Source organism: Gopherus flavomarginatus, chromosome 10 (genome assembly GCF_025201925.1).
Source record: "Gopherus flavomarginatus isolate rGopFla2 chromosome 10, rGopFla2.mat.asm, whole genome shotgun sequence".
Lineage (NCBI taxonomy): Eukaryota > Metazoa > Chordata > Testudines > Testudinidae > Gopherus > Gopherus flavomarginatus.
In genome coordinates, this window is record NC_066626.1 from 73705966 (window position 1) to 73731297 (window position 25332).

The window sequence follows — 25332 nt, forward strand, 5'->3', positions numbered from 1 at the left end:
AACTTAAGCTGACAGTTTCTAAACAATTCTCATAAAGAGTGATACATTGCTACGTTTGCACCAGAACCCCTTCACATTAGCTCAGTCACAATTCAGATATTTTGTTGGCCAATGACAGAGCCAAGGCAAAAAGCAATCTCTCAAGTGGTTGATACAACTCTCCTTGAAGTCAGTGGGAATCTCTCTGTTCACTTCAATGGGAGGCACACCAGGCTTAAATATTTAACTCGACCAGTAGATCTACTGCTTGGCACGTCACCGGCTACTGTCAAATAGGAAACAAACAGACTGGCTTCCCCTTCACTGCACCAAACACAAAACAACTCTTGAGCCATCAACCCTTGTCTCTGCTCTGCCAGCAATGCCAGCCTTAACTGCCCATTTGTCAAATTTCCAGCCAAGCACCTTGGTGTTTTCGGCCATGTTGTCCCCTTCTGTGTGGAAGGAGCTTCCTGTAAAACCCCCAAAAGCCATGACCTTGTTCTCCTTAAAACTCACCTTTGCCATGATGCCTACAAAAAACAGCAATGGTTATATGCAGTGTTGTTGTAACGTGTCGGTCCCAGGCTAATAGAGAGACAAGTTGGAGGAGGTAATATACTTTACTAGAGCAACTTCTGTTGGTGAGAGAGACAAGCTTTCGAGTTTACACAGAGCTCTTCTCGTCTCTCTCACCAACAGAAGGTGGTTCCATAAAAGATATTTTCTCACCCACCTTGGCTCTCAATAATGGTTAGGCAGCTGGTGTGCTGTGACTGCTGCTCATCACACTGCCCACATGCATCTCTGTTACCTGGCACACTCCATCAATTTGTTGCTGTAGTCTCTCAGCCTGTACTTGGATTGTAAGCTCCTCAAGTTAGGAACCATCTTTTTGTTATCTTTGTACAACACCCAGCACAAGCAGGCCCTGAACTGCATGGGCCTCTGAGTGCTACCACAATACAGTAACCATGAAACAAAATAAGTTATGAAAAAAATTACTTTTTAATGTACAAAAGGCTTATATACAGGTTCAGCACGTTACCTCCATTTTTATGATGTAGAAAACAGCTAAAAATGTCCATAAGATATAAATTTGACAGAACAATTCACCTACAGTGCTTTTAGTAATGATGTCTTCTATACATACTATATACAGAGCTGGAATGGTTAAAACAATACTATTTCAGTAAATGAAGGAACACCACCTCTGAAAAATGATAGGAATCTTGACAAACTGGAGATATGGTTTTGCTTTGGGGGTTGATCTTTTCTTGTTACGTGTGCTGCCTGAAGTGGGGCTCACTAACATGCACTGTCATATGCATCCACTGAATAAATCAGCTCAACAGTCAATGGAGACGCAAGGGCCTGATGAGTTGCAGCACTTGGGAGGCCCAAAGTGTAACTCCATGCATCCAGTATGGCTCAGAGTCCTAAACTGGGCCCTGACTTCTTTCCTCAAATGCAAGGGTGAGGTAACTGCAGGTGAGTCTGTACCATGAACTCAAAACCCCAGTCATTTTAAATTCATCTTTCTAGGTTAGGCACAAGTGCAAACAGCTGCTCTGCCTGATCATGCTTTCCTAGCACAGTCAGGAGTCCCAGTGACGTCAGGGGTTTTTTAGGATATGTGAGGAAGGCAGGATCAAGCCCATCATGCTTTGTTTACCCAAGCTTTTTATCTAAGAATTAGGGTAGGCCAGTTACTGCTATGTTTACTCACCCCTTACTCTCTTTGCAGTCCCACTGGAGTTAACAGGACGATACATGGAGTAGGGTGCTGCCCAACACAAGGAAGGCTTTTGCACTCTGGTCCTTTGGTAAATATATATTTGATTTATGTGTGGCCTTCTGGGGTATTTGGCGTCACAAACGGTTGGTCAGGAATGACGACTGGCATTCGTGCAACTGCCACAAGTGTTACCATCAGTGCAGCCTGTGCGGCACTGGTGAGTGCAAAAGGACAGCAATTATTGTAGAAAGCCAGCCTTAGCACCTTTAAAAAGCACCCAATGGGAGCTGCAGTTTGCAGGGGAACTGAGCCACATTCAGTAAAGCGTTGGACATCCATTGAGCGGGAAAGGATGGAGCCCTGCTGATGAGACATCATGCACATCTGGTTTAGTTTTTTAAAGTTCAGCACACAGGATGTTTGGAATCAGGAGGGAATTTCATGTGTGTACCCTTCCTCTTGACATACTTAACACTATAATACTAGGAAGAAAAGAATTGTCTTTTTGAGATGTGGTAAATTTCAGTGAGGTCTGTTTTCAGGTGTTTACCTTTTTGTCTGCCAACAGTAATAAATAATGCATTGAGGAGTCTTTCCACTGACTTCAGGATCGGGCCCTAAAATTGCAAAAACTCTTAACCAGTTTATATTTTGTGGAGGATTTGCTTGTGGTTAGATTCCTCCTATGGGTAATTTTCAGAGAGGCTTTCACCCACAGCTTCGATACCCTACTACAAATCCCAGACATTTGAGTAAGGGCTCGTCTACACGAACATTTAGTTTGTGGCAAGTTGGGATATGAATCAACCCGGCACTAGCTTGTGAGGTAGGCCCTGCTGATATGCATTAACCATTCGTCGGGGCGCTTGGATCTAGTCCCGTTTCAAAGAGGACCAGACCAAAGTGCATAGAACTGTTAATGTGCATCAGCAAGATCCATGTGGATAGTTAGTCTGAGGCAGGCTAGTGTGGGGTAGAGTCACACCTCACCTTGTCATGACCTAACTGTTTGTGCAGACAAGTCCTAAGCTAGCTAAGTAATTATGTGCCCCCCCCATCACCTCAGTGAGGACAAATTAGAGCTCAGCTGTTGTGAAGCCCCATTAGCAATTTTCATAGATTCACAGTGTTTAAGACCAGAAGGGACCACTGTGATCATCTAGTCCAACATCATGTACAACACAGACCATAGGCTTCCCTGAATTAATTCCCGTATAACCCCCTGATTTACACAAGTTGTTTAAGGCCCCAGATGAAAGTCACTATTCTACTGAAGTCACTACTGACAGGGCATAAAGTTAAGCACATGCATAAACCTTTGCAGGATTGGGGCTTTCCTGCCATTAGAGATGCTTTCGGATGAATGGTATTTTCAGGCCTCTGCTACATTCTACCCATATTGTAAACACATCTGACAAACGCGGGCATTCATCTTTCATGTGTCCCAACAATGTATCTTTCTGATGTTTTTCCAAAACAGTGCTATGCTTCATAAATGTACATTTCTTTTGATTTTATATACACTATATTTGCTTTTAATGGAAGAGACGCCTTGACTACTTAACGCTAAAGCATAGTAAGGCACTTTTCTGAGAAGCTGTTTGGAACTGATGCTTTTCTACGAAGTTGCAAGGTACAAAGAACAGTTTATAATGATATTGCCGGGAGTGGACTTTTTGGGAGGTGTAACTAAATGCTTATCTCACTGGAGCAGAATACGCAGTATGGCTTTTATTCAGATCAAAAAGACATCCCTCCATTTGTTTCTGGCATGTGTTGAGAAATGGTCTTTTTGCAGACATAACTAAAAGAAAACAAAGGGAGGTGGCAAAAATGGAGGAAAAAAATTCATTTTTAACCATTCTTATGCAATATTCTCATTTGGTGGTGGCGTTGTTTAGACCCCTGAAAAACCAAGCAAAAAAATAATACTAGAGGTTGCACTCTTGGTGCTAAACTGCTTTTAGATAGTTTACAATGTCTCTGTACAGACTTATGTTTACTTTGAATCCCTTTAATGTATTTAATACTTGTCAAAAATGCTACTCTATAGAAACTGATTATTTTTAAAAAGCACATTCATAAAACTGCTTTGTGTAAAGTCCCTCGGATAAACCGTGGGGCTTTATCATTAGGACATCATGTTAAGAAATTTACTCTCTTCTGCCAGGGTGGTTAGCATGGAGCTCATGTCGCCTATCGCCATGTTGCTTATTCCAGCTGGTATGGACGGCAGTGTCAGAGAGTTCCGTGGAGTTGTAAGGCGAGAGGAGTTCTGGGAGAGATTCTGCAGAATGCTAGGGCTGAGGGTTCCTGACATCAGGCTTGAATGGTCTCCATCATCCATGATGGCATCAAAATCTATCTGAGCAGGCTCCAGACCCTGTGAGTCCACTGTGCTTGACACCTGGTTAGCTCCGGGCGACGGCATGGCAGCTGGCTTGATATTCAAGGTACACTGCTGCTGTCCCACTCTACAGTCCACATGGTTATCAAAGTTTCCATTTTGTTCATACATGTGGATTTGACCATAATAGTACATCAAATTGTTTTCCCTTGTGCTGTTTGCACATTGCTGGGCCTGCATTGACACCGTATTGTTGGTTCTTTTAGGAGTGGCCTCTGCTGTTTCCTGGCCAGGGCTCATGGCATTAGTAGGGTGAGGAGTTCTCATGTAACCAAGTTGCTGCATGTTGCGTATCCCTCTATGCCTGTTTACTGGACTAGGGTCAGGTGGAGGATGAGGCTGTACCATTCCAGGAGTGTAGGTCTGGCCAGCTGAACCCATTATGCTCTGTTGCGGTTCAAAGTTTGGTTGATTTGAGGTCATTAAAGAAGGGGGCTGATAAAACACCTCCTGAGTCATGGAGAAATTCATGGGATTTGTCTGAGATGAATAGTTCTGCTGACTTAGTTCCTGCATGACCTGAGTCAGTCTATTACTGTTGACCATTAAAGAGGGATCTGTTGCAACGTCCATTTGCTGAGGATGAACATGGGTTCCAGACTTCACTGCCATGTTGCTACAAGAAGGGGAAAGCTGGTTTGGATCTCCACTGATTGCATTTGGGCTCAGCATTTGATGAGCCTGGTTATACCCTTGATGCAGGCTCAAATCGGAGTTCATATTAGGGCCTGGATTTATCTGCTGCTGCCTCAGCTGCATACAGTTTAGCCTTTGCCCATCCATGCTCACATTTCTTTGCATAAAATTCTGCTGTGTTACATTCATGCCGCTTTGACTCATCTGCATTTGCTGCTGGTTAAAGTTCTGATACTGACCAAAGTTCTGCTTCTGCTGGACAACAGCTAAGTTTCCTTGAGAAAACGGTTGCTTCGATTGGTTAGACATAACATCAACGGTACCTGAGCTAACCTCATTCCACTGGACGGGCATGTTGTTCTTGCTCATGTTCGAGGGCGCACCAAAGCTCATGTGGCACTCTGCCACCCCCGGACCCAAATGGTTCATGCTTGTATCAGTTCCAGCCATCCTGTGCTGGCTAGACACGTTCTGATGTTGCAGTTTCCCATTGCCTGGGAAGTTTAGCATTTCATTACTGTACCCCATGGAAGTGTTTTCTACAGCTGTCCCATTGTTCTGAGATTTGATATATTGCACTACATCATCTGGCAGCATAATGTCATCTTCTCCAATGGGGCCCTCCGTCTCACCTGCCATTGCTTCCATGGTAATATTTTCACTAATGCTCAGAGGTCGAGGTGAATAGACGTGCCTGGGAAGGCTCCCATCGGAGTGTGTGTAATTTGAAAGGCTGCAATTCCTTCTGTCTGCAGGATGTGGTGGGTGGAGGGGATTCATGCTGTTGGTGCTATTGAAGCGATGGACTCTAGGGAGGGACAGTGGATCTGCGGCGGGTCTCCTCACAGGATCACTCGCGCGTCTTGTGTTGTTACCTGACACATCATGGGGAAAAGCTGGGGCTGCTGCGTACCCATAAGTGCTGCCATCGCTACAGCGTCTTGGCCCAGGAGGGAGGCGAAATGAAGGCAAAGCAGGATCTGGCCCATCGAGAAGAGAGATCTTGTTCTTCAGACTCATTCTTTCCAAGTTAGGTAGAGGTGTGGGAGGAGGGCCCCCCGTGGCAGCAGCATACTTGGCTTTCAGCCTGTAGTGCTGAGCTGGCGTGAGGTTGAGAAGGCCTGGTATGCCGCTACACTGGCTGGCTTCGCTTGATCTGCGTGACGCATCTGTAGAAATTGGGTCATAGGAGTCAGCAGAGCTCGTGTTGTTGGGACGATTCCCAAACTGCGAAGCTTCGCTGGAACGGCGACTAGAGAAGTAAGGGGAAATCCCTGATGATCTGCGACTGACAGTGTACGCTGAGCTGATGGTGCTTGTCGTACTGTCACGGCGTTCATTGAGCTGATTCAGCATTGTAATCTCATTTACAGACAGCTCCGTTATTCTAGGATTAGGCAGTGTAGCAGAGGAACCACCAATATTTTCTAGGATAGAGCCTGGAGGAGTGTTGGGGGGAAGGAAAAAGGTTTTGTTAGCTGAGAAGGCTATTTTGGGGTAAATAGCTATATTACATGTTGTGCTTGGGGTCTAAATACAGATCTGCGTGTGTTACTCAACAGCAAATGTTTGCTTAAGAAGAGTGATGTAAACGTGACTAACTGGTAATGGAGTTAGCCCATTGTCTGCAGCTCTGCTCCTATGAGAAAAGGTACAGTACAGGGCAGGGAAAGAGGACAGAGAGATGTACTCAGGAAATTAATTGAGTCGCTGCTACAGAGTCTTTTCCAGTGTTTGCTTCATTACCACTGCAACCGATGAGGAGAGCATTCCTATGGGCTTCTTTTTATAAGGCAGCATGAAAGACACTACAGGCATAATGTGTTTTCCAAGCCTCGTCATATGATCAGTCACTCAAACTGGTTTCAAAAATTCAGAGGCAGAGGTCTCATTGCTCAGTACTAGAAATTCATGTGCCCTTCTGAGATCTTTCCCAGAGCAATTCAAGAAGCTCCTATACAGTAAACTCTAAGGACAGATCATCTACCCCATTTTTCTTTGATAAGCTGGAGAGGCACAAAGTGATCATAAATTTGTCCTAGTCAGGAATCTCCAGCTGGCATAGAAGTAAAACTAGCATAGGTGGCTCTGCGCCACCATCACTGAGCTCCCCACCTGATATAGAGGCAGGCCAAAGTCATGGCCAGGGAGGGGGGCATGACTGGATTGCTGGTCTGCTCTAGCAGTCCTCAGATGGCAAAACAGCTCACAAGGGATTGTTACTGCTAGCACAGGGCTGCTGCAATTTCCACCACTGGGGTAAAGCGGGAGCAGGTGCAAACTAGCCTTGGGCAACCCTGAGAATCCCACCCAAAATGATACAGCTGAGTTCACACCTGAGTTATCCTTTTATGAGACAGCTCATCTTTATTCTGTGAGGAGTGATGCTGATAGGCTGGGAAATGATTCTGCTCTGGGGCAGACCCTTCACTGTGAGACATGGGACATGGCCTGAGGGAGTCTAATAGCGGGAAGAACACAGGACCACGGCTTACCATTTCCTGGTATGGGAGGCAGCTTGGTGTTTCTGACTTGTGGAGCTGGGCTCACCCATGAGCAGGAATCCTTAACCGTCTTGAGTTTCTCCTTCTTGAGCTGTTCAAGTCGCTGCATCGTCGTCATGTGTTTCCTTAGCTGAAGGCTGACTGTTGAATTGCCCGATGAGACTGTCGAGTCCACAACAGGAACATTGTCATCCAGTGTGGTCAGGTCTCCCAGGCTTCCCCCACTGTGCATGTTCATTTCTACTCCACTGTCATTGTTGTTGGTGCTACCAAGTGGTGATGGTTCACTGCTGCATGATGACTGGCCACCAGGACTGGACTGACACATCTTGAAAAGGAGAAATAATAGAAGGTTTGAGTTCTGTAGTTGAAAACACAGCTTTGGAACACACACGCACACGGACCTGGAGACTAAAGTCTCCTATTTATCAACACATTTGATACAGGGAACATGTGGTCACCTCCTTCCCCATACACACATGCTGCCCACTGCCATGTCTCAGCTCTGTTCTGCAGCCACGGAGCTCTTTCTAGGTGGGGGTGGATAGGTTAGTTTCCATATCCAGTCTTTGCTAGTGATAAGACCAGTATGCTAATTAATGCCAACTGGCATTATAGTTTCATGCTGTGGGCACTAGGTTTATTTATAAACAGCAGTACTTTAACAAATTTGGATGGATTTTTTTTTTTTTTAAATTCACAAGCATTTGCATAAAACCCCTATGGGTTAAAAATCTTTGTTGTGTTTCATTTTTCCCATAGAGACAAACCAAACATTGCTGCTGCAGTAGATAAAGGGTTGATGATTCATTAAGATAAGCTAGTGCATTAGCAGATTGTGCAAAGTACAGCTGCAATGAGCACCAGTTTATCTAACATAGGATCAAGTCCTAAGTGTTTCAGGCACAACATATTTCTGTCTTTTAAATACCTTAACATGTAATTAGTTTAGCCGACAATCTTTCTAGATGGATAAAAACATGGTTTGCTGTTTGCAAGCTCCCACTTACAGATGAGGTAGATAAGTGCCATAAAGGTTTGTTTTACTTGCATTAGAAATGACATTTCACACTGAGCAACTTATTTTCAACAAACATTGAATGGTCTGAACTTCCTTGCTCACAGCACACTTCATTGTTAGGTAAGATGCCAGGGTTCTCAATTCCTGGTCCTGAACTCTTGCTCCAGAGATTGTCACAACCTGGGAATGCTGCAGAGGCAACATATTTAGCTCCAGGACCAGGTGGGTGTGTCAGGAGAGGGAGTGCCTTATTTTGATCAAAACCAGCCCTAACTAGCAGGGCTGCCTGGCTTTAGAGGGCCCAGTTTCCTTTCATTGGAAGGACAGAGGTTGCATTCCAGGAGTGCAATGCTGGGGTGTAATGCTGAGAGGAATTAACTAAGGGGAATTCTTGGGACACTGACAAAAAGGTGCTGGACCCTCCCCCAATTGCCCCTTACTGGCAGCCCACTTACACCTCCTCACTCCCTTTGCATTTACACACTAACTTGTCTTGGTTAGCTGTAGATGCACAGTACAGAATATATCACATTTTTATACAGTGTTTTCAATACAAAGAATTTCTTTGCTCACCTTAGAACTGACTGTCCTTAGGAAGGTACAGTAAGGAATGGTAAGTGGGAACAAAGAACAGGTTGTTAGAATAAAGAGAACATTAACGAAAGGGAGAAGATTAGTGAAAGAGCATAGAAGGGAGTGCGCAATTCAGGGTAAATTAGCAGCATTCTTTTTCCTGAGACCCACCCCACCCCAATTCAGAAGTCAGCACATTTAATTGAACATCTCTTAATGCACCTGGATCCAACTCCTAGTGAATTTTCACAGACCTTGGTGGATTTTGGATTAGATCAAATTTTGGGTCAGAAAGAGGGACCCCCAGACACCATTACAAGTGATTTCAATCAACCAGTCACTAGCTCCATCCCAGGGCTTCAGATATTTGAATTGAAACAAGCAGTAAATACAGACAAATACATATGTTGTCAATAGGCACCGTGAGCTGGGTAGTGCCCTCATTACACCATGCAGCCCAAGTGAAGTAAAAGGGGTTCCATGGGTGTAGCAGAAAGGAAGGATTGCCCACTGTGCCTAACACCAATGGAGTTGTACAGGTTGTAACTATGGAAAGAACTTGACCTACAGTCTGTTAGAAAAATCACTGTTAGGGAAAGCAGGGGAGAAATATCTTCCTAGAAAAACACTGTGTGTGTTAGTTAATCTTACACTGAGTTTTTCAATGAACACAGGAGCATGTGAAGGTGAAATTGTCCATTTAGCCAATAAAATGGACTGTGAAAACAGTAAATTCCTTCCTGGACTAAACTCATGTATCGTCACAGTATCAGCCAAGAGCATGGCATCTAGCCCTTTTTATAGTGCAAAGCCATGTTGACTGGTAGAAATGGAAACATTTCAGCCTGGCTTAAAATCAAGAAACTGCATCTTTTGAGTCTCAAAGGCTTGTGAAGTTCTCACAACTCCAGTGAGAAACCCAGAGACTGAATGAACTCTAGCAGGTGAAGTGACTTTAGTTCAGCCATTTATGGCCTCTTGTTTTACAAAAAACAAGTTTTTTTTTGGCTGCTAAGCGAAGGAGAAATGTTGAAATGTGAAAGAGTTATTGTGCAGCAAGACTCTTGACTTCCTCTAACTACTGTGTAATACACAGAAACACACAGATTTAATGAAATGATGTGCGATTGGCTTGGAAAGGAAATAAGACTACTGCCTGATTTAAAGTGTCTCGGGGGGACAAAAGAAATTGTATTATGATGACATGTTACTGTCGCATTTTCACCTTCATGGCATGGCATTAATGCCGCATGGGCTGATGCGTTCATTCATCATCCTATCATGACGTATCAGCCATGTTACAAATATCACACCTTGGGCTCTGTCTTGCTGTGTAACAAGACACAGAATACACTGGGGACTTGTAACTGTTCTGCAATCTTAACTTCAGGGTTGTGGGCCTTGAAAACTGGGATCGTCCTGCAAATTTCTGGGTGCATGGCAAATGCATGAGGAGGAAAAAGGCTGCAACTTTACATTTTTCACCTGTGTCTCCGTGAAATTACAAACCACGCTCTTATCTTTTAAACAACAGCTTCCCTTACCACAGAATTCTCGGTCTTTATTGTTTTGACTTGTAAGCAGTCCTCCAGGCCTCTGGTGGTGCTGTTAGCCTCGGTGCTCTCTTCTGACACCTTGCTACTCGGCTTGGCACTTGCTTCGTTGTCGCCATTTTCCTTGAGGGGAGGCGGCCGTGGGTGAACGTCGTTGCGCTGCTTCTTTGTGACATGGGCATCGGGCCCATGCACAGTCTTGACGTGTTTCCTGAGGGAACTGGGGTCCGTGTACCTCTTTGTGCAGCCCGGGATTTTACAGACATAGGGTTTCTGTCGAGATGACAAATTTGAGGTTATTTTTAAAGCAGACTGAAATATTGTGGACATGCTTTGTGGACAAAGATAAGTCATGTCCTTACAGAACACAATGACCATGATGCTGTCAGCAAAAAAAGTGGAGAATCTGCCTCTTAGGATCTTGCAAAGCATCTGTGGCAGATTTCTAAACTGTGATCCATGTTCCGCTGGTGGTCATGGAACACTTGGTGGTGAGCCACAGAAACCTGACTCGTCGCTTGGTACTGGCTTTACTTCTTGTTTTGGGCTGCTAAATTCAAAGACAGCTAAAAAGTCACAAAATACTTTCCTAATATTACTTTTCCACCTAAGCATTTGTTGCCACAGGAACGTTTCATGATTGTGGATGAGAGGGGAGGTGGTCTGAGTCATTGGAATTGCAGGGGATTGTCTACAAGACATCTCTCCATTAAGATGGTGTCTACTCTGGGAAAATGTTTGAGACTTCCTGATCTATGGAAATCCAGAGAAACTAAGCCAGACTGGATTCTGTCTATCTAGTCTTTCATGTATCTCCAGCACCCATCACTCTGAAATCTGTTGTCGTGCAAAACAAACCACAGGCACGCAATACTTTTTAAGACAATGGCATTGTATTCCTGGAATCATGAATCATTGATCACTGCAGCAAAGTCTGAGGCCAGACATTTGGAAATAGAAGTTAGCAAGTAGCTATCCTTTCTTTTTTTTTTTTTTTTTTTTTAAAAAAAAGCTTTGATTTATCCACTTTCCAATTCCAATGTGCATGAGCACCAAAGCTGTGAAAGCTACTGCTGCTTTTGAAGGGTTGAACTGATCACAAGCACCACTTCAACCTCACAATTGCTCTAAGTACTTTTCCATTGTGACATTGGAACGGATCCATCTAAAGGAACAATACATAAATGGTTTTCTAAGGTTAACCAAAAAGGGCCATTTCTATTAGTTAGGTATCTATTTTCCAATTTGTCCGAAGAGCACACGCAAAATTTCTGGGGGGAGAATTATTTAGTTAGTTAGTTAGTTTTGGGTAGAATCAAGCCAAACCAACCAACAAACAAAACTAAACCAGCACAATCACATGAACAGAACTAAAGATCTATTCTTGCAACAGTTTAACTCTCTCTGCTTCAGTTCTCCATCTGTAAAATGGAGAGATAAGTATCTACCTCACAGAGAGCTGTGGTGATTTAATGATTTAATGTTTGTAATGCTCACTTAGATTCTTGGATGGGGCAATATAGAAGTATTATTACTATTATTATAATCTGCATTAGGGAAAAGGGAATAGGAGGTGATGACTTACAAAGGTCCTTTAGCCCTAATGTCAGGGAGTAGATAATAGCTCTGTTTGATATTGAATATTGAAATTTGGGATGCTTGGGATGCCTACAAAATATCTTAAGCGTTGTTCAAACAGAGGTATCTGGTGTTTGGAATGCTCTGCTTTTGCCGGTTCAAGCCTGGCAAACAATTCTAATATCTCCTTCCAAATCCTTCTCAAATACTTGAAAAGTTACATCTCTTTGGCTGGTGGAATCATTACAAGCCTTCTCAGAAACTTGGGCACTGGATTTTTAGAGTTCAACTGCATTTCAGCTTGAGTTGGGAAAACATGTCTCTTTGGGTATGGCTACACTGCAATAGGGAGATATGATTGGAGCATGTGTAGACACGCCTGAGAAAGTTTTGATCTAGCTTGGTAGCAGCTGCTTGAGTGTGTACCCAGGGTCCTGGGCAGGTGGGGTTAGCCTGTGTAAGCTGCCTGTGTTGCCGCAGCTTCATTGCTATTTTTAGCACGTTAGCTCAATCAGACTAGTGCGTGTATGTCTACCTGAGCTGGGAATCATACCTCCCAGCTAGGGTGACCAGATGACCTGATTTTGTAGGAACAGTCCTGATTTTTAGGTCTTTTTCTCACATAGGAACCTATTACCCCCCACTTTCTGTCCTGATTTTTGACACTTTTTATCTGGTCAGCCTACTCCCAGCTGTACTGTAGATGTTGCCGAATAGCTGCGGACTTGCGTCACCTTGAACTTTTCAGTGAGCCAGCAAGTTTGCACCACAGCGGGGTGATGGAGTTAAAGAACAATTTTCTGGAACGACACTAGACAGCTCTTCCCTGGAAAATCCACAACAGGCCATCAGCTGCGATGTCCTAATGGGTTCATTGACAACACACGGGCACATTTCCTCATTTCAAATGAATGGTGGCCAAAGTAGTGATATACCGGCAGCCTGGAAACCTGATGCCATGAAAGCAGTAAAAGACTGAACCATATTCCTAACAGCTTTGTTACAAACTGATGGGGACAAACTTGGGGAATCTGGACCTAATTTCTTGTGAATATTGGTGGATAATTCCATCTTTTCTGAATGTGAAATTGTGGTCTAGCCTGAGTACGCAAGATATGGGGCTAGATGGACCTTTGGTCTGACCCAGTATGGCTGTTCTTATGTTCTTAGGAGAGGGACAAGGTGGGTGAGGGAATGTTTTTATTGGACCAACTTCTGTTGGTGAGAGAGACAAGCTTTCGAGTCACACAGAGCTCTGTGTACGTTCAAAAGCTTGTCTCTGTCACCAACAGAAGTTGGCCCAGTAAAGATATTACCTCATCCACCTTGTGTCCTAATATCCTGGGACTGACATAGCTCCAAATACACTGCATACAAGTGGTGCGAGGGCTATCAAAGACCTATTGCAGCTCTCTGGATTGCTTGGTAAGGTGGATCCATTCAAACAAAATGCATTTTCATGCAGTTAGATGCAAAGTTATACACCCAGGACCAAGGAATTCAGGCTACACCTACAGAAATGGGGGACTGCCTCCTGGAAAGCCATGACTCTGAGAAAGATCTAGGGGTCAAAGCAGATGAGCAACAAAGCACGAGCTCCCAGTGCAATGGTGTGGCAAAAAGGGCTAAAGCAATTCTTAGATGTATAAATAGGGGAGTAGTGAGTAGGAGTTGGGAGTTGATTTCACTTCTGTCCCCGGCACTGGGGAGACCAAGGCTGGGATACTGTGTCCAGTTTTTATGTCCATGTTTCTAAAAGGATGTTGAAAAATTGGAGATGGGTGAAAAAGAACCACAAAAATTATTCAAGGGCTGGAGAAAATGCCTTACAGTGAGAGACTTAAAAAGTTCAATCTGTTTAGTTTATCAAAAAGAAGAGTGAGAAGTGACTTGATTACAGCATCTCTATACCTTCACGGGATGTAAATATCAGAAACTAATGGGCCCTTTAATGTAGGGGAGAAATGCATAACACGGACCAATGGCTGGAAGCTGAAGCCAGACAAATTCAAATGGATCACAAATTTTTAACAGTGAGGGTGACTAACTATTGGAACAAACTACCAAGGGAACTGGGGGATTCTCCATCTCTTGCTGTATTCAAATGAAAACTGGATGTCTTTCTGGAGGATATGCTTTAGCCAACCACAAGTTACTGGGCTCAATATAGCGGTAGTGGGTGCAACTGAATGGCCTGTGATACACAGGAGGGCAGACTAGATGATCTAATGGTCCCTTCTGGCCTTCAAGTCTATGAATCTATAAGTCCCGAGCTGCCCAGCCCTGGTACAAATCAGATTTGCAAGGGAGCAGCTCTAACTTACCCATCAGCTTATTACTGAGAGAGGTCAGCCTAGATATTTGGATTCAGATCTGAATACCTGGAAAGATGTTTGGATCTCGGTTGTTCATCTGAGTCCTTCTCTAGTTAAAATAGCTCAGAGAAGCATCCAAAACTTTGGAGTGCTTATTCCCATCTGAACCAAATCCGTGAAACCTTTTGAAGTTTGCTCATCACTGGGTAATATAGTATTGCTTTAAAATTCTGTCATCCATTGAAATCACTTTGTTCTATTCTCCAGTGATTCATATTTAACTGTTACAAATTAGGCTACAGACTTGTTCCTTCATGGTTGCAAACATTACTAGAACTCTAGAACACTGTTTTTTCCCCCCTTCCCGTTGTCTGCTAATTAGTAGCAATATAATTGTTAATCCTCAGCCTTAGCCGTTTGCAGCAGACCATCAAATGCGTTACAATAAAGGCAATTTCTTGCATTCCCCAACTTCTAATAGTAGGTCTTAATTAGCCAAGGTTAACAAAGCATTGCATCACACTTGATCATTGTACATCAAAAGATGCAGGTGCGACTATTTCCAAAGCATCAGGACCCACTATGAAATCACACCACTATGAATCTATGCTGCAACCATGTTAAAAAGTAAGGTACAAACATGTAGGACCCTGTTTGGACTATTAAAAATTATGAATTTGGAAAGCACCAGCTTTAATTTCGAAAGCCAATCAGAAAATTTGCATACTTCAGCATCTGTTTATAGTTTCTAACATGGCTTTCATAAATATAAAGCTAATGCGGTCTGGCTCCGTAGCAAAATAAATCCAAGTAAAAAAAATAAAAGTCTTTCATTATGGTAAATTCCTTTTTATACGAGTCCAGCATGTAAAGTGTATATCGTCAGCAAAAATTTTGTTAAAAATCCACAGCACTTGTGGTGAGGATGGGTTTACCTCATTGGAATGCGTCCTGTTCTGGTGCTTTGCTCTGTCTGAAGCGTTGGAAAAGGCTTTATTGCAGCCCTCATGTTCACAGACGTAAGGCTTTTCTCCAGTGTGAGATCTCAGGTGTGTCTTTAAGTTCTCCAGTCGGGAATAGGCTTTGGTGCAACCCTCAAACTAAAATAAAAACACAACGGGAGCGATTCGTCAACAACAGTGGTGGTTTTTGCCTCCTCATCTGCTTTCCATTTCTTTTCCCTTTTAGGGAGCCTGTGTTATACAAACTAACATCCACTTTGTTGAGAGAGTTTTTCCTTACTGGGCAGAGCAAAACGGTCAAAAGAGGCTTGTGATTTAGGGCTCCTCAAATTCTGGGTGCTCAACTTGTGATAGATGCCTGACAAGAATCTGATTTTAAGGCTGGGCTGAGCACCTGTTCTCGGAATATTAGGCTCCCCTTTAAGATGTTTCAGGTCATGCATCCAAAAATGGAGCCCCCTCCCCCCCCCGCAAATCACTAGCTGCTTTTGAAAATCTTGACAAAGGTGTCTCCATTTCACTAGCTCCAAAGCTTGTGAGACAAGCCAGTTTTTTAAAGGAAAAGAGTTAAAATAGCAAGCTTTGAAGTTTCCCTAATTACAGTTTGGTTCCACTTTCCTGAGGACTCTGAGGTCAGCCTGCCTGACATTACCACCTTAAAAACCAAGATCCTCAATCTTAATGGATTCTTGGATGGCACCGAGGCCAGGGGCCTGGAAAGAAAGCAACATCTCACTGACTCTCCTTGTTTGTACTATGGAAGGATTCAGCCTAGCATCCAAAATGGCTGAGGGAAGATGAGATGCTGCCCAGTAATATTTCCAAGTAGTAGTGACTCTGAAGTAACAGCACACTTAAAACCACTGGACAGGATTTTAAAAAATGTGCCTAAAGCTAGGGTCTTAGGGTGGCATTTTCAGAAGTGACTGACTTGGGCCTATCTCTGCTCTCATTGAAGTCAAATGGGCATTTTATCATTGGCTTCAGTGGTAGCACTTAGGCCAATGCTGAGTGCTTTGGAAAACCCCCATACCACAATCCTTACTCAAGTGCCTTAATATGTGATCTGTCCACAGCTCCCATTTCAATTTCTGGGGCCCACAGGGGGCTCATTTTATTCAGTTCACCTAACTCTGGAATTAGGAGGATCACTTCAGGCTGCCATTTATGAAAGTCTTGGCAATCAAAAGAGGCCTTTGTTCTGGAAAACCAAAAGTTAATTCACTGAATAATTCAGTACCATGCAGGAGAAACAGGAACTTTTGTTGGAACCTTTTTGCCTCTCTCGCCAGCCTAGAACAGTGATCAAAATGAGTGTGAAGAGCCGTGAATCTTGGTGTTAATCTCTTATAGAACAGAACTTTGTAATGGCTCCAGATACCGTTGTCCGCCATAGTGCTTGCAACCATTCCTGTACTATAGTCCAATTTAATGATGGATGCGATTGTCAAGGTTAAGATGTATAACTGTTTAGCTAAAAGGAAGGACCACATTTGCACAGGTAATTCTGTTCTAATTAGGGTCTCACATTGTGCCCATTACCATAGTCTCTGAGTGCCTACCCTGTGGTAAGCTTCTGCTAGTAGATTTGTTTCATTCAGCATGTCGTAACCACGAGTTAACAGAATATAATTATTTTGTTCTCTCACCTTGTGCTTACAGCTTGTGGTACCATATGTCATTTACAGGTGTTGAAAAATATCACTTATCTTACTGTAAATCACTGGTAACTGAGCATACCGTAACTCACTGAGGTGTTCTAACAAAACTGCCTATTGTCACAGTAATGCAGCTAATTAAGAGTGTTCCCATTGTGGTCCAACTTTCAAATAATGGCATCTGAACAGGACAGCCAAATCCTTGGGTGCTCAAACCAGAGGTTGCACAGCTAAGCGCTGATCTGCGAATATGGAATCTGGATGTCTTATATAAAAATGGACTTTGCCATCCCTGACCTTTGAGCTAGATCAGATCCAAACTCCACAGCCTGGGCTCACCTCAAGTCTTATTTACATCACGTTCCCATGTCTCTCTTTTTGTTTAAAATAAATTGAACGTTGAGAAATCACAGCTGAACTGGCTTGGACAAGGAAAGCTTCTGCAGAGAAGGGTACTGGCCTCAGCACCATAGAAACTCAGGATATGTCCCATACAAGAAGTGAGTTTGGGGTGCAGAGTAATGACCCAGCAATAATTTGAGTAAAACACATAGCCTGATTGACATTCTCCAGCATGTAGGAGGTGATTGACTCAGCTCCTGAGACACTCAAATTGCCTTGCAGTAGTTCCAATTTAGCACAACAACCTGGAGTTGAAACAGACTGAAATGAGAAGGGGAGCTTTGGCTGCATCTGCTGAACATGATAGGGAGCTGTGAGGGAGAAGGAGGAGCTCCCCTCTGCTTTTGGCCTGGATTGGGGAGCTGATCCCCCATACTTTTAGCTGCTGCCCACTTCAAGGGCAGAGCTGACTCTTCCACTCATGTTGAATCCATTGCAACAAACAACACACTGAATACTTCCTGGTGCTCTTATGAAAGTTTTATAACACAGTGTAACTGTGCTCGGTGCTTTACCAGATCAACACAAAAAGATGGCCTTGTGCCCTGGAGAGCTTACACCCTGAATGGGACAAACAGAGGGTCGGATTGACAAAGGAGTCATACAGGAAACAAGTCATATACGATCTGATATTTTTAAGTAGAGACTTGGCGTGGTGATGGTCCAGGAGTGGAAGAGAATAGTGGGAAGAAGGCAAAAGGAGGAGGGATCTGAAGGAATGTGAGGAGAGACATCCCAGGAGCAGGGAGCAGCATGAAAGCAAAAGCACAAAGGTGAGAATGGGGAATAGGATGCTGGGTCATGGTGGCTGCTGAATGCTGGATAGATCAAAGAGGGAAAGTTAGGGAGGCCGACAGGAGGAGGCTACAACAGTTCAGATGAGATAGCCATAAAGGAAAGGGAAGGTGGGGCCAAAGTTAACTCTGCGTGTCAGCCTGAGTTGTGAGGATAGTGGAGCTGCAATAGTGATGGAGAGTGTGGAAGGGAAAAGGGTTGAACTCAATCCTTAGCTTTGTCTGCTTTGCACTGCTAGGACAACACAAAGCCAAGGAGCTGCTCTACAGGGGACGCGAAGGATTTCCCCCAGCAGAAGGGACACATTGGATGGGGCAAAGTTAGGGAGGGGATGTGCCAGGGCCAGGAGAGAGTCTTGTACAGCACAGTGTTCAGGGACTTGGTGCAGCACCAAGTCTACTCCCTGTTATAGGTCTTAATTACAGCAGTTCTGGAATGCAAAAAGAGGTTATTTTAAATCCCACTAATTGGGCTGCTGCACACTACGTCACTCATCTGGTCTTCAGAACTTGTCCACCTAAACATTCTGGGGGCTAGAACCTTATAGGGTATCAGCTTGAGTAGCTGCCTTGACTTCAAGGGAGCTACGTCGATTCACTCTATCAAGGAACTGGCCCCACCTAGTCTTAATTTATGGGTGTAAATCACCAGATTACTTAATCTTCAGTGAGGGGAAATAGATTCCTAGGTGGAAAGCTGAATATGCAATACCACACCCTGTGAGATAGGAAAGAATTATCCTTATTTGACAGATAGGGAACTGGGGCCCAGAGATGCTAAGGGTTAGCACAATAACCACTGCATGAACCTTCCTCTCCATCAACTTTCACATCCCAAGGGGACAGCCTGCAAGTACTTGAAACCCATTAGTGCTGAAAAATTGGATCTGAACTTGCCCAGAATGTGGGGGGGAGGGTTCATTCATAGAGCTTTGGTGTGACTCTCTAGTCTGTGTCCAGATATACATTCATGTGGACACGAGTCCCCCATACCATTCCATTGATCTGCACAGAGCTGTGCCCCATTGGCTCACCGTGCACTTGTGTGGCTTTTCTCCAGTGTGTCTTCGCATGTGCACCACCAACATGTACTGAGCCTTGAATGGCTTCTGCTCCCGAGTGCAGTCTTGCCAGCGGCAGACAAACTCCTTCTTCTCCCCATGGATGTGATCGTTATTGATGTGCTAGCATAAGAGAAAGAAAACCAGATCATGATTAGAACAGCTAAAGCCATCACCGCATGTGTCAATCTGAAGTGCACCGAAAAAACAACAGTTCCTCTCAACAGCAGTTGTGGTCTGATGTTACGGTGGCATAAATAATGCTATGGAGCCATATGGGGCTCTTGTGCTGTGTCCGTATTGGGGGTTGGATGACAGGGCACAGAATATGATCCATTAGACACAAGGGTAGGATGGTAATGCTGGTGTGTGATGGCTGCTGGCTTGCAGAGACATACTGACCAATGTCTCATTGTTTCCTTGTACTCCTGTCTGAGTCCATCTCTTGTCTCTTGTCTTATACTTAGATTGTAAACTCTTTGGGGAAGGGGCCATCTTTTTGTTTGGTGTTTGTACAGCACCTAGCATAAAGGCCATCTATGACTAGGGCTCTTAGGCACCAAGATAAAACAAATAAACAACGATACTACTACTTCCTCAAGCACATTCCTAGCTTTTTACTTGTTCAAAGTGCTACTGATGCAGTGGACCAGGCCCTCAGCTTGTGTTAACTGGGGATTTGACCTATGCTCTGCAAAAGCAATGTGTACCCCCTATTCTGTCCAGTTGCAGAACAAATTACACACCGAGAGTGGGGGAGCAGTGGGAGTATAAATATACAACATGTGGACCATGCTCCATCCCTGAGCTCCCACCCAGAATGCTTCTCAGTGGGGGGCCCTGAATGTGACCCATTGACAGAGGAAGCAAAACATTCCTCTAAATTTCCATCCCACCATCAACCTCAGCCTAGACCAGTCCACTCAAGAGATCCACTTCCTGGATACTACAGTGCTAATAAGTGATGGTCACATAAACACCACCTTATGCTGGAAACCTACTGACTGCTATACTTACCTACATGCCTTCAGCTTTCATCCAGACCACATCACACGATCCATTATCTACAGCCAAGCTCTAAGATACAACTGCATTTTCTCCAATCCATCAGACAGAGACAAACACCTACAAGATCTCTATCAAGTGTTCTTAAAACTACAATACCCACCTGCTGAACTGAAGAAACAGATTGACAGAGCCAGAAGAGTACCCAGAAGTCACCTACTACAGGACAGGCCCAATAACGAAAGTAACAGAATGCCACTAGCTGTCATCTTCAGCCCCCAACTAAAACCTCTCCAACGCATCCTCAAGGATCCACAACCTATCCTGAAGGATGATCCCTCACTCTCACAGATCTTGGGAGACAGGCCAGTCCTCACTTATAGACAGCCCCCCAACCTGAAGCAAAAACTCACCAGCACCCACACAACAAAGACACTAACCCAGGAACCTATCCTTGCAACAAAGCCCATTGCCAACTCTGTCCACATATCTATTCAAGGGACACCATCATAGGACCTAATCACATCAGCCACACCATCAAGGGCTCGTTCACCTGCACATCTACCAATGTGATATATGCCATCATGTGCCAGCAATGCCCCTCTGCTATGTACACTGGCCAAACCGAACAGTCTCTATGCAAAAGAATAAATGGACACAATTCAGATGTCAAGAATTATAACATTAAAAAACCAGTCGGAGAACACTTCAACCTCCCAATCTTTGCAATTCTTCAACGAAAAAACTTCAAAAACAGACTCCAATGAGAAACTGCAGAACTGGAATTAATTTGCAAACTGGACACCATTACATTAGGCTTGAATAAAGACTGGGAGTGGATGGGTCATTACACAAACTAAAAACTATTTCCTCATGCTAATTTTTCCCCTACTGTTACTCTCACCTTCTTGTCAACTGTTTGAAATGGGCCATCCTGATTATTACTACAAAAGTTTTTTTCTCCTGCTGATAACAGCCCACCTTAATTGATTAGTCTCGTTAGAGTTGGTATGGAAACCCCCATTTTTTTATGTTTTCTGTATATATCTATCTTCCTACTGTATTCTCCACTGCATGCATCTGATGAAGTGGGTTTTAGCCCACAAAAGCTTATGCCCAAATGAATTTGTTAGTCTAAGGTGCGACAAGTACTCCTCGTTCTTTTCTCTAATCAGACGTTATTCCAACAAAAGAGAAAGGATTCCTAAGCAATCCCTGTTGAATACATTCCTATTTCTACTTAACTTAGATATGAAAAATGTCAGGGCAGCTGTGCAGTAAGGATGGGTGGCAGCATCATATACTTAGTTTGTAATGCCTTGAGGGCGGGGCCTGGACTAGATGACCTGTTGAGGTACCTTCAAGTCTGACATTTCTATGTTTCTAACAGCAGAGTCACTGGCCAGTCTAGAGTAGGACAGTTCAGAACAGACTTGGAAGAAAGGGATATGAATTGCTAGGAATGCTTTACTCCTCCTTAGAAGATAACCAGCATGCAACTTATAGCAGATTTCAGCATGGGAGCCATGGTTCCCAGGCAACAAGCACCCCACTAGGCCTGTGATGAATCAATTAGTGTGGAAGATGAGCCCTTTTTATTATTATTATTAATGTTACTGTAATAAGCAAAGAACTCAACCAGAAGGCCTCGCTGTGCTAGGTGCTGTACAAACACAGAGGAAGACACAGGAACAGTTTGCTGAGAGCTAGGTAATAATCCTGACATGCTGTTCATTGGTGACTTGATGGAGGAGGGAGAGCTATGGTGCCGTATGCCATTTTACCCATGTGGCACAAGGCCGGAATAAATTCTTGCACTTTGATTTACATTTGTTGCCAGCATAGGCCAGTCAGATGCCTCATAGCCACAATGGAAACAGCAACTAGCACACCTGTGATTGCTGCTGGCTGGCTTGCCATGTACCTGATCTTACACTAAAAGCTCACCTGCCTATAATTCAACTAAATTAGAACTGATGAGACATATCAGATGGCAAAGCACGTGAGCTGACATCACATGTCCTATAGAGTCGAACACAAGACATTTACTAAAATGGAAAAAAAACCCATGATGGCTTTGTTCCATTTCACTGAACTGCAGGTAGTTTAGCAAATTATATTCTTTAATATACATGCTGTGATATATACAAAACCATGACATTATGTTACCCTTTAAGAAATGCTGCATGTTTACAGATTTGTCCATTTCCAGTCAATTGCTCCTTCCTCACCCTGTGCTCAATGGTAGGAATTTCATGCTTTTTAAAAGGGATTTTACTACCATCAGGGCAAAGTCATGCACAGAGACCACGGTTTCTTCAGTTGGTGTAAGCCAGTGTAGCTCCACTGAAACCTGACCCCCCTACATCCTGAATCTCAGACTAACAGCAAACAAGAGAAATGTAAAAAGAAATCCCAAATCTAATTAAAGTCTATGAAAGAGCAAAACATAAAAGCACTGCTTAGTATTGGACCTGAGCACCCTCTGGTTTTTGGAAGCAGTTGGTTCTTGTCTCTGGAATGGTCCAAACCAACATTCCAGCTCCAAATCCCTCTCCAAATTATGCAGCTGTGACCCCTTTTTATAGTGCTGGTAAAGGGCAAAAAAAAAATACGATTCAGTGCCAGAACGGATGCCGGCTCTAAAACATCCACCTGCTGTCAAAAGCTTAACTGCTGGCAGGATATGACAACATCTGTAAAATATGTGCTAAGGAGAACTCCGTAGCCCCAATTACTGCCAATTACTCAGTTCCATAAAAGCCTTCACCGAGTTTGCTGAAAACTCGGCAGCAAAGTGGAGCCTTGCTCTTACCTGGTGCAAGTCTAGATTCATATTTTACAAGGATAGGGAAGATCAGTCTCTGAAGACAATAAAACAAATCAGAGAACAGTTCTGCAGCTGCATTGTTACACGTATAGACTGAGAGACTTATTTCTCTCTGAACGGAATCTAGCTGCCAAAACCATGGCCCCTCCCCTCTCCCCCACTCCTATGACTTCAATAAAATACATCAACAGGAAGTCCTAAAATAAAACACTTGGATTTTTGTTTTTTAGATTCAGCGTTTTTCAGCCACCCCAAAGTCAGGCATGCAGATCCTGCCTTTGCTTGCCACTGAGATCAGTGGATTTGATGGTCGGTGAGATGTAGCAGCATGGGGAAACAAATGCTCATTAAAACAGAGTGACTTGCCCGCTCAGTCACAGCAAGATATGGCTGCCTGGGCAGAATGAGAATTTAGCAACCTTGAGAATAATCACAGAGCACGTTAAACTATGGACTAAAAGTACAATAGGCTAAAACACTGCAGCTTGCTCACATTGAAAAATTAGCATGCTGTACATGGGATAATACAGAATAGAGGGTGACTAGCCCTCTGAAGATGTAGAAGGGCCTTAAACACCATTTTTCCAAAATCTCAGTGTCTGTGGCACTGAGACACCATGGAGATTGGCGTGGTAGACATGACAATGGACAGATATGCTCAAGGGCATATTGTACAGTGGGGTGAGGATGAGCCAAAATCACAGGGGGCTGCAGCATTCAGAATTGGCTTAGGTTTCCTCTAGAGTTTGAAGCTGAAATTTAAGATTAATCAGGTCTAAGATTCTGATTTTGTGGCCCTAAACTCTTGCAAATCATTTTCCTAGAACTTCAGCCCAGGTGGCAGAAGTACTGTGAGATCAGTTCTTCCGGTGAGATCTCCGGAGGCACTGGCCATCTGCAGACCAGATCTGAAAGACAGGCCACTAGGCCCCAGGTGGTCTGAAAATCTGACCTGGAATTAAAACTATGGAGGGCAGGATTAAGGGATTTTAGTCAGCTTGCCCTTCCTGCCCAACGTAGCTTTGAAGTGTTAGTTTCAGCTTCTCTCTGCTGATGAGTGAAACATTCAAAGCAGGGAGCAATGGAGTTGCCCGCAAAATCGTGTGTACACCTGTTACTCTGGCACCACCCCACACAGATGCTGCTCACACAAGCATGTTGCTAACTAGCCCTTACGGGCCCAGGTACTTCCATCTGTGCATGCAAACATGTATTTCCATGCACAGTGGGAAGCCATCCTTTGGGAAGTTGGCTCAATACATCTACATGTGAATTTCATTTGTGTGTGTATTTTGGGCAACATAAATCCACAGCTCCTTGAACTGCTGGCAATAATTACATCAAAGTAGTGTCAGTTTCTAAAACCTTCTGAAATTAGGAAATTATTGTATATTTTTTCCAATATTTTTATTTTTGGTTTATTTAGAAATAAATCATGCTGAACTGCAGGGATCTGTCTTGCTCTGGGATAAGCTACAGGGCTTTTCCTACCACTAGGAGAAAAAAATACTGCTTGACAATGTGGACACACACATCCATGCAGCCATTATGGATTACTGAGCAATGATGGGATGCAGGATTGTGAGATGCATTACGACAGTAATGGGACTTACCTGTGCACAGCTATCTTCTGTGCCCACTTCTTAAATGCATCTGACTCATTCTACACCCAAAATTATTTCCAACCCAAACATATTCAGTACTAACTACATTGAATGCCTGACCTCAAGTGCGTGTTCCAGCCCCTGTTAAAGCCAGCTGGATTTTGTCTTTGATTTATGATTTGGCATCTGCTCTCCTTAGCTTAAACCGTAAGCTCTCTGGGGCTCGGATTGTATTTTCATGATGTGTGTGTAAGAGTGCCTAGTGCAATCTGGCTCGCATCACTGAGTGGTGGCCTCCGAGCACTCTCCCTGTATAAACAGGATAAACTAAGAAACAATAAATTAATAAATAATAGTAATGAGAGAGGTTGTGAAAAATCACTCTTCTCAAGAGACAAATCCTTTATAATTTCGAACATCTTTCCCCCTCTATTCTTGTGCTGGGTCTTCTTCACCCCGAGTCACTGAATCACATTGTAAAAGCTAGTTGCATGTAGCCGGCCCTTGGAAGATTGAAAGCTAGTCCAGAAAAAGGCTGATCGAACAGGAAAAGCAGAGCTGAACGAGGCTTTTGAATGAAATTTGCTCAGCGTAGGATTTTGTTACATACTCAGAACTCAGGCTAGTGATGATGAGGCTGGTGAATTTTCAGTAAACCTGAGCTGGCTTTAGAATGAGCCAGGTTCAAGTTACAGATTGAAATGGAGATTGT

General features: G+C 43.7%; 1 protein-coding gene across 1 annotated transcript in view; it reads right to left on the bottom strand.

Moving 5' to 3' along the window:
• Window positions 1-1008: 1008 nt before the first annotated feature.
• The window catches only part of GLI2 (GLI family zinc finger 2), a 269012-nt gene continuing 244688 nt past the window's right edge, over window positions 1009-25332 (bottom strand). Inside the window, exons 10-14 of the mRNA XM_050916982.1 lie at window positions 19155-19304; window positions 15240-15404; window positions 10403-10684; window positions 7256-7592; window positions 1009-6199 (exon numbers count right to left, since the gene is read on the bottom strand). Coding sequence (XP_050772939.1) covers window positions 3849-6199; window positions 7256-7592; window positions 10403-10684; window positions 15240-15404; window positions 19155-19304 — 3285 coding nt within the window. The 3' untranslated portion in view covers window positions 1009-3848. The remainder of the gene's footprint in view (window positions 6200-7255; window positions 7593-10402; window positions 10685-15239; window positions 15405-19154; window positions 19305-25332) is intronic.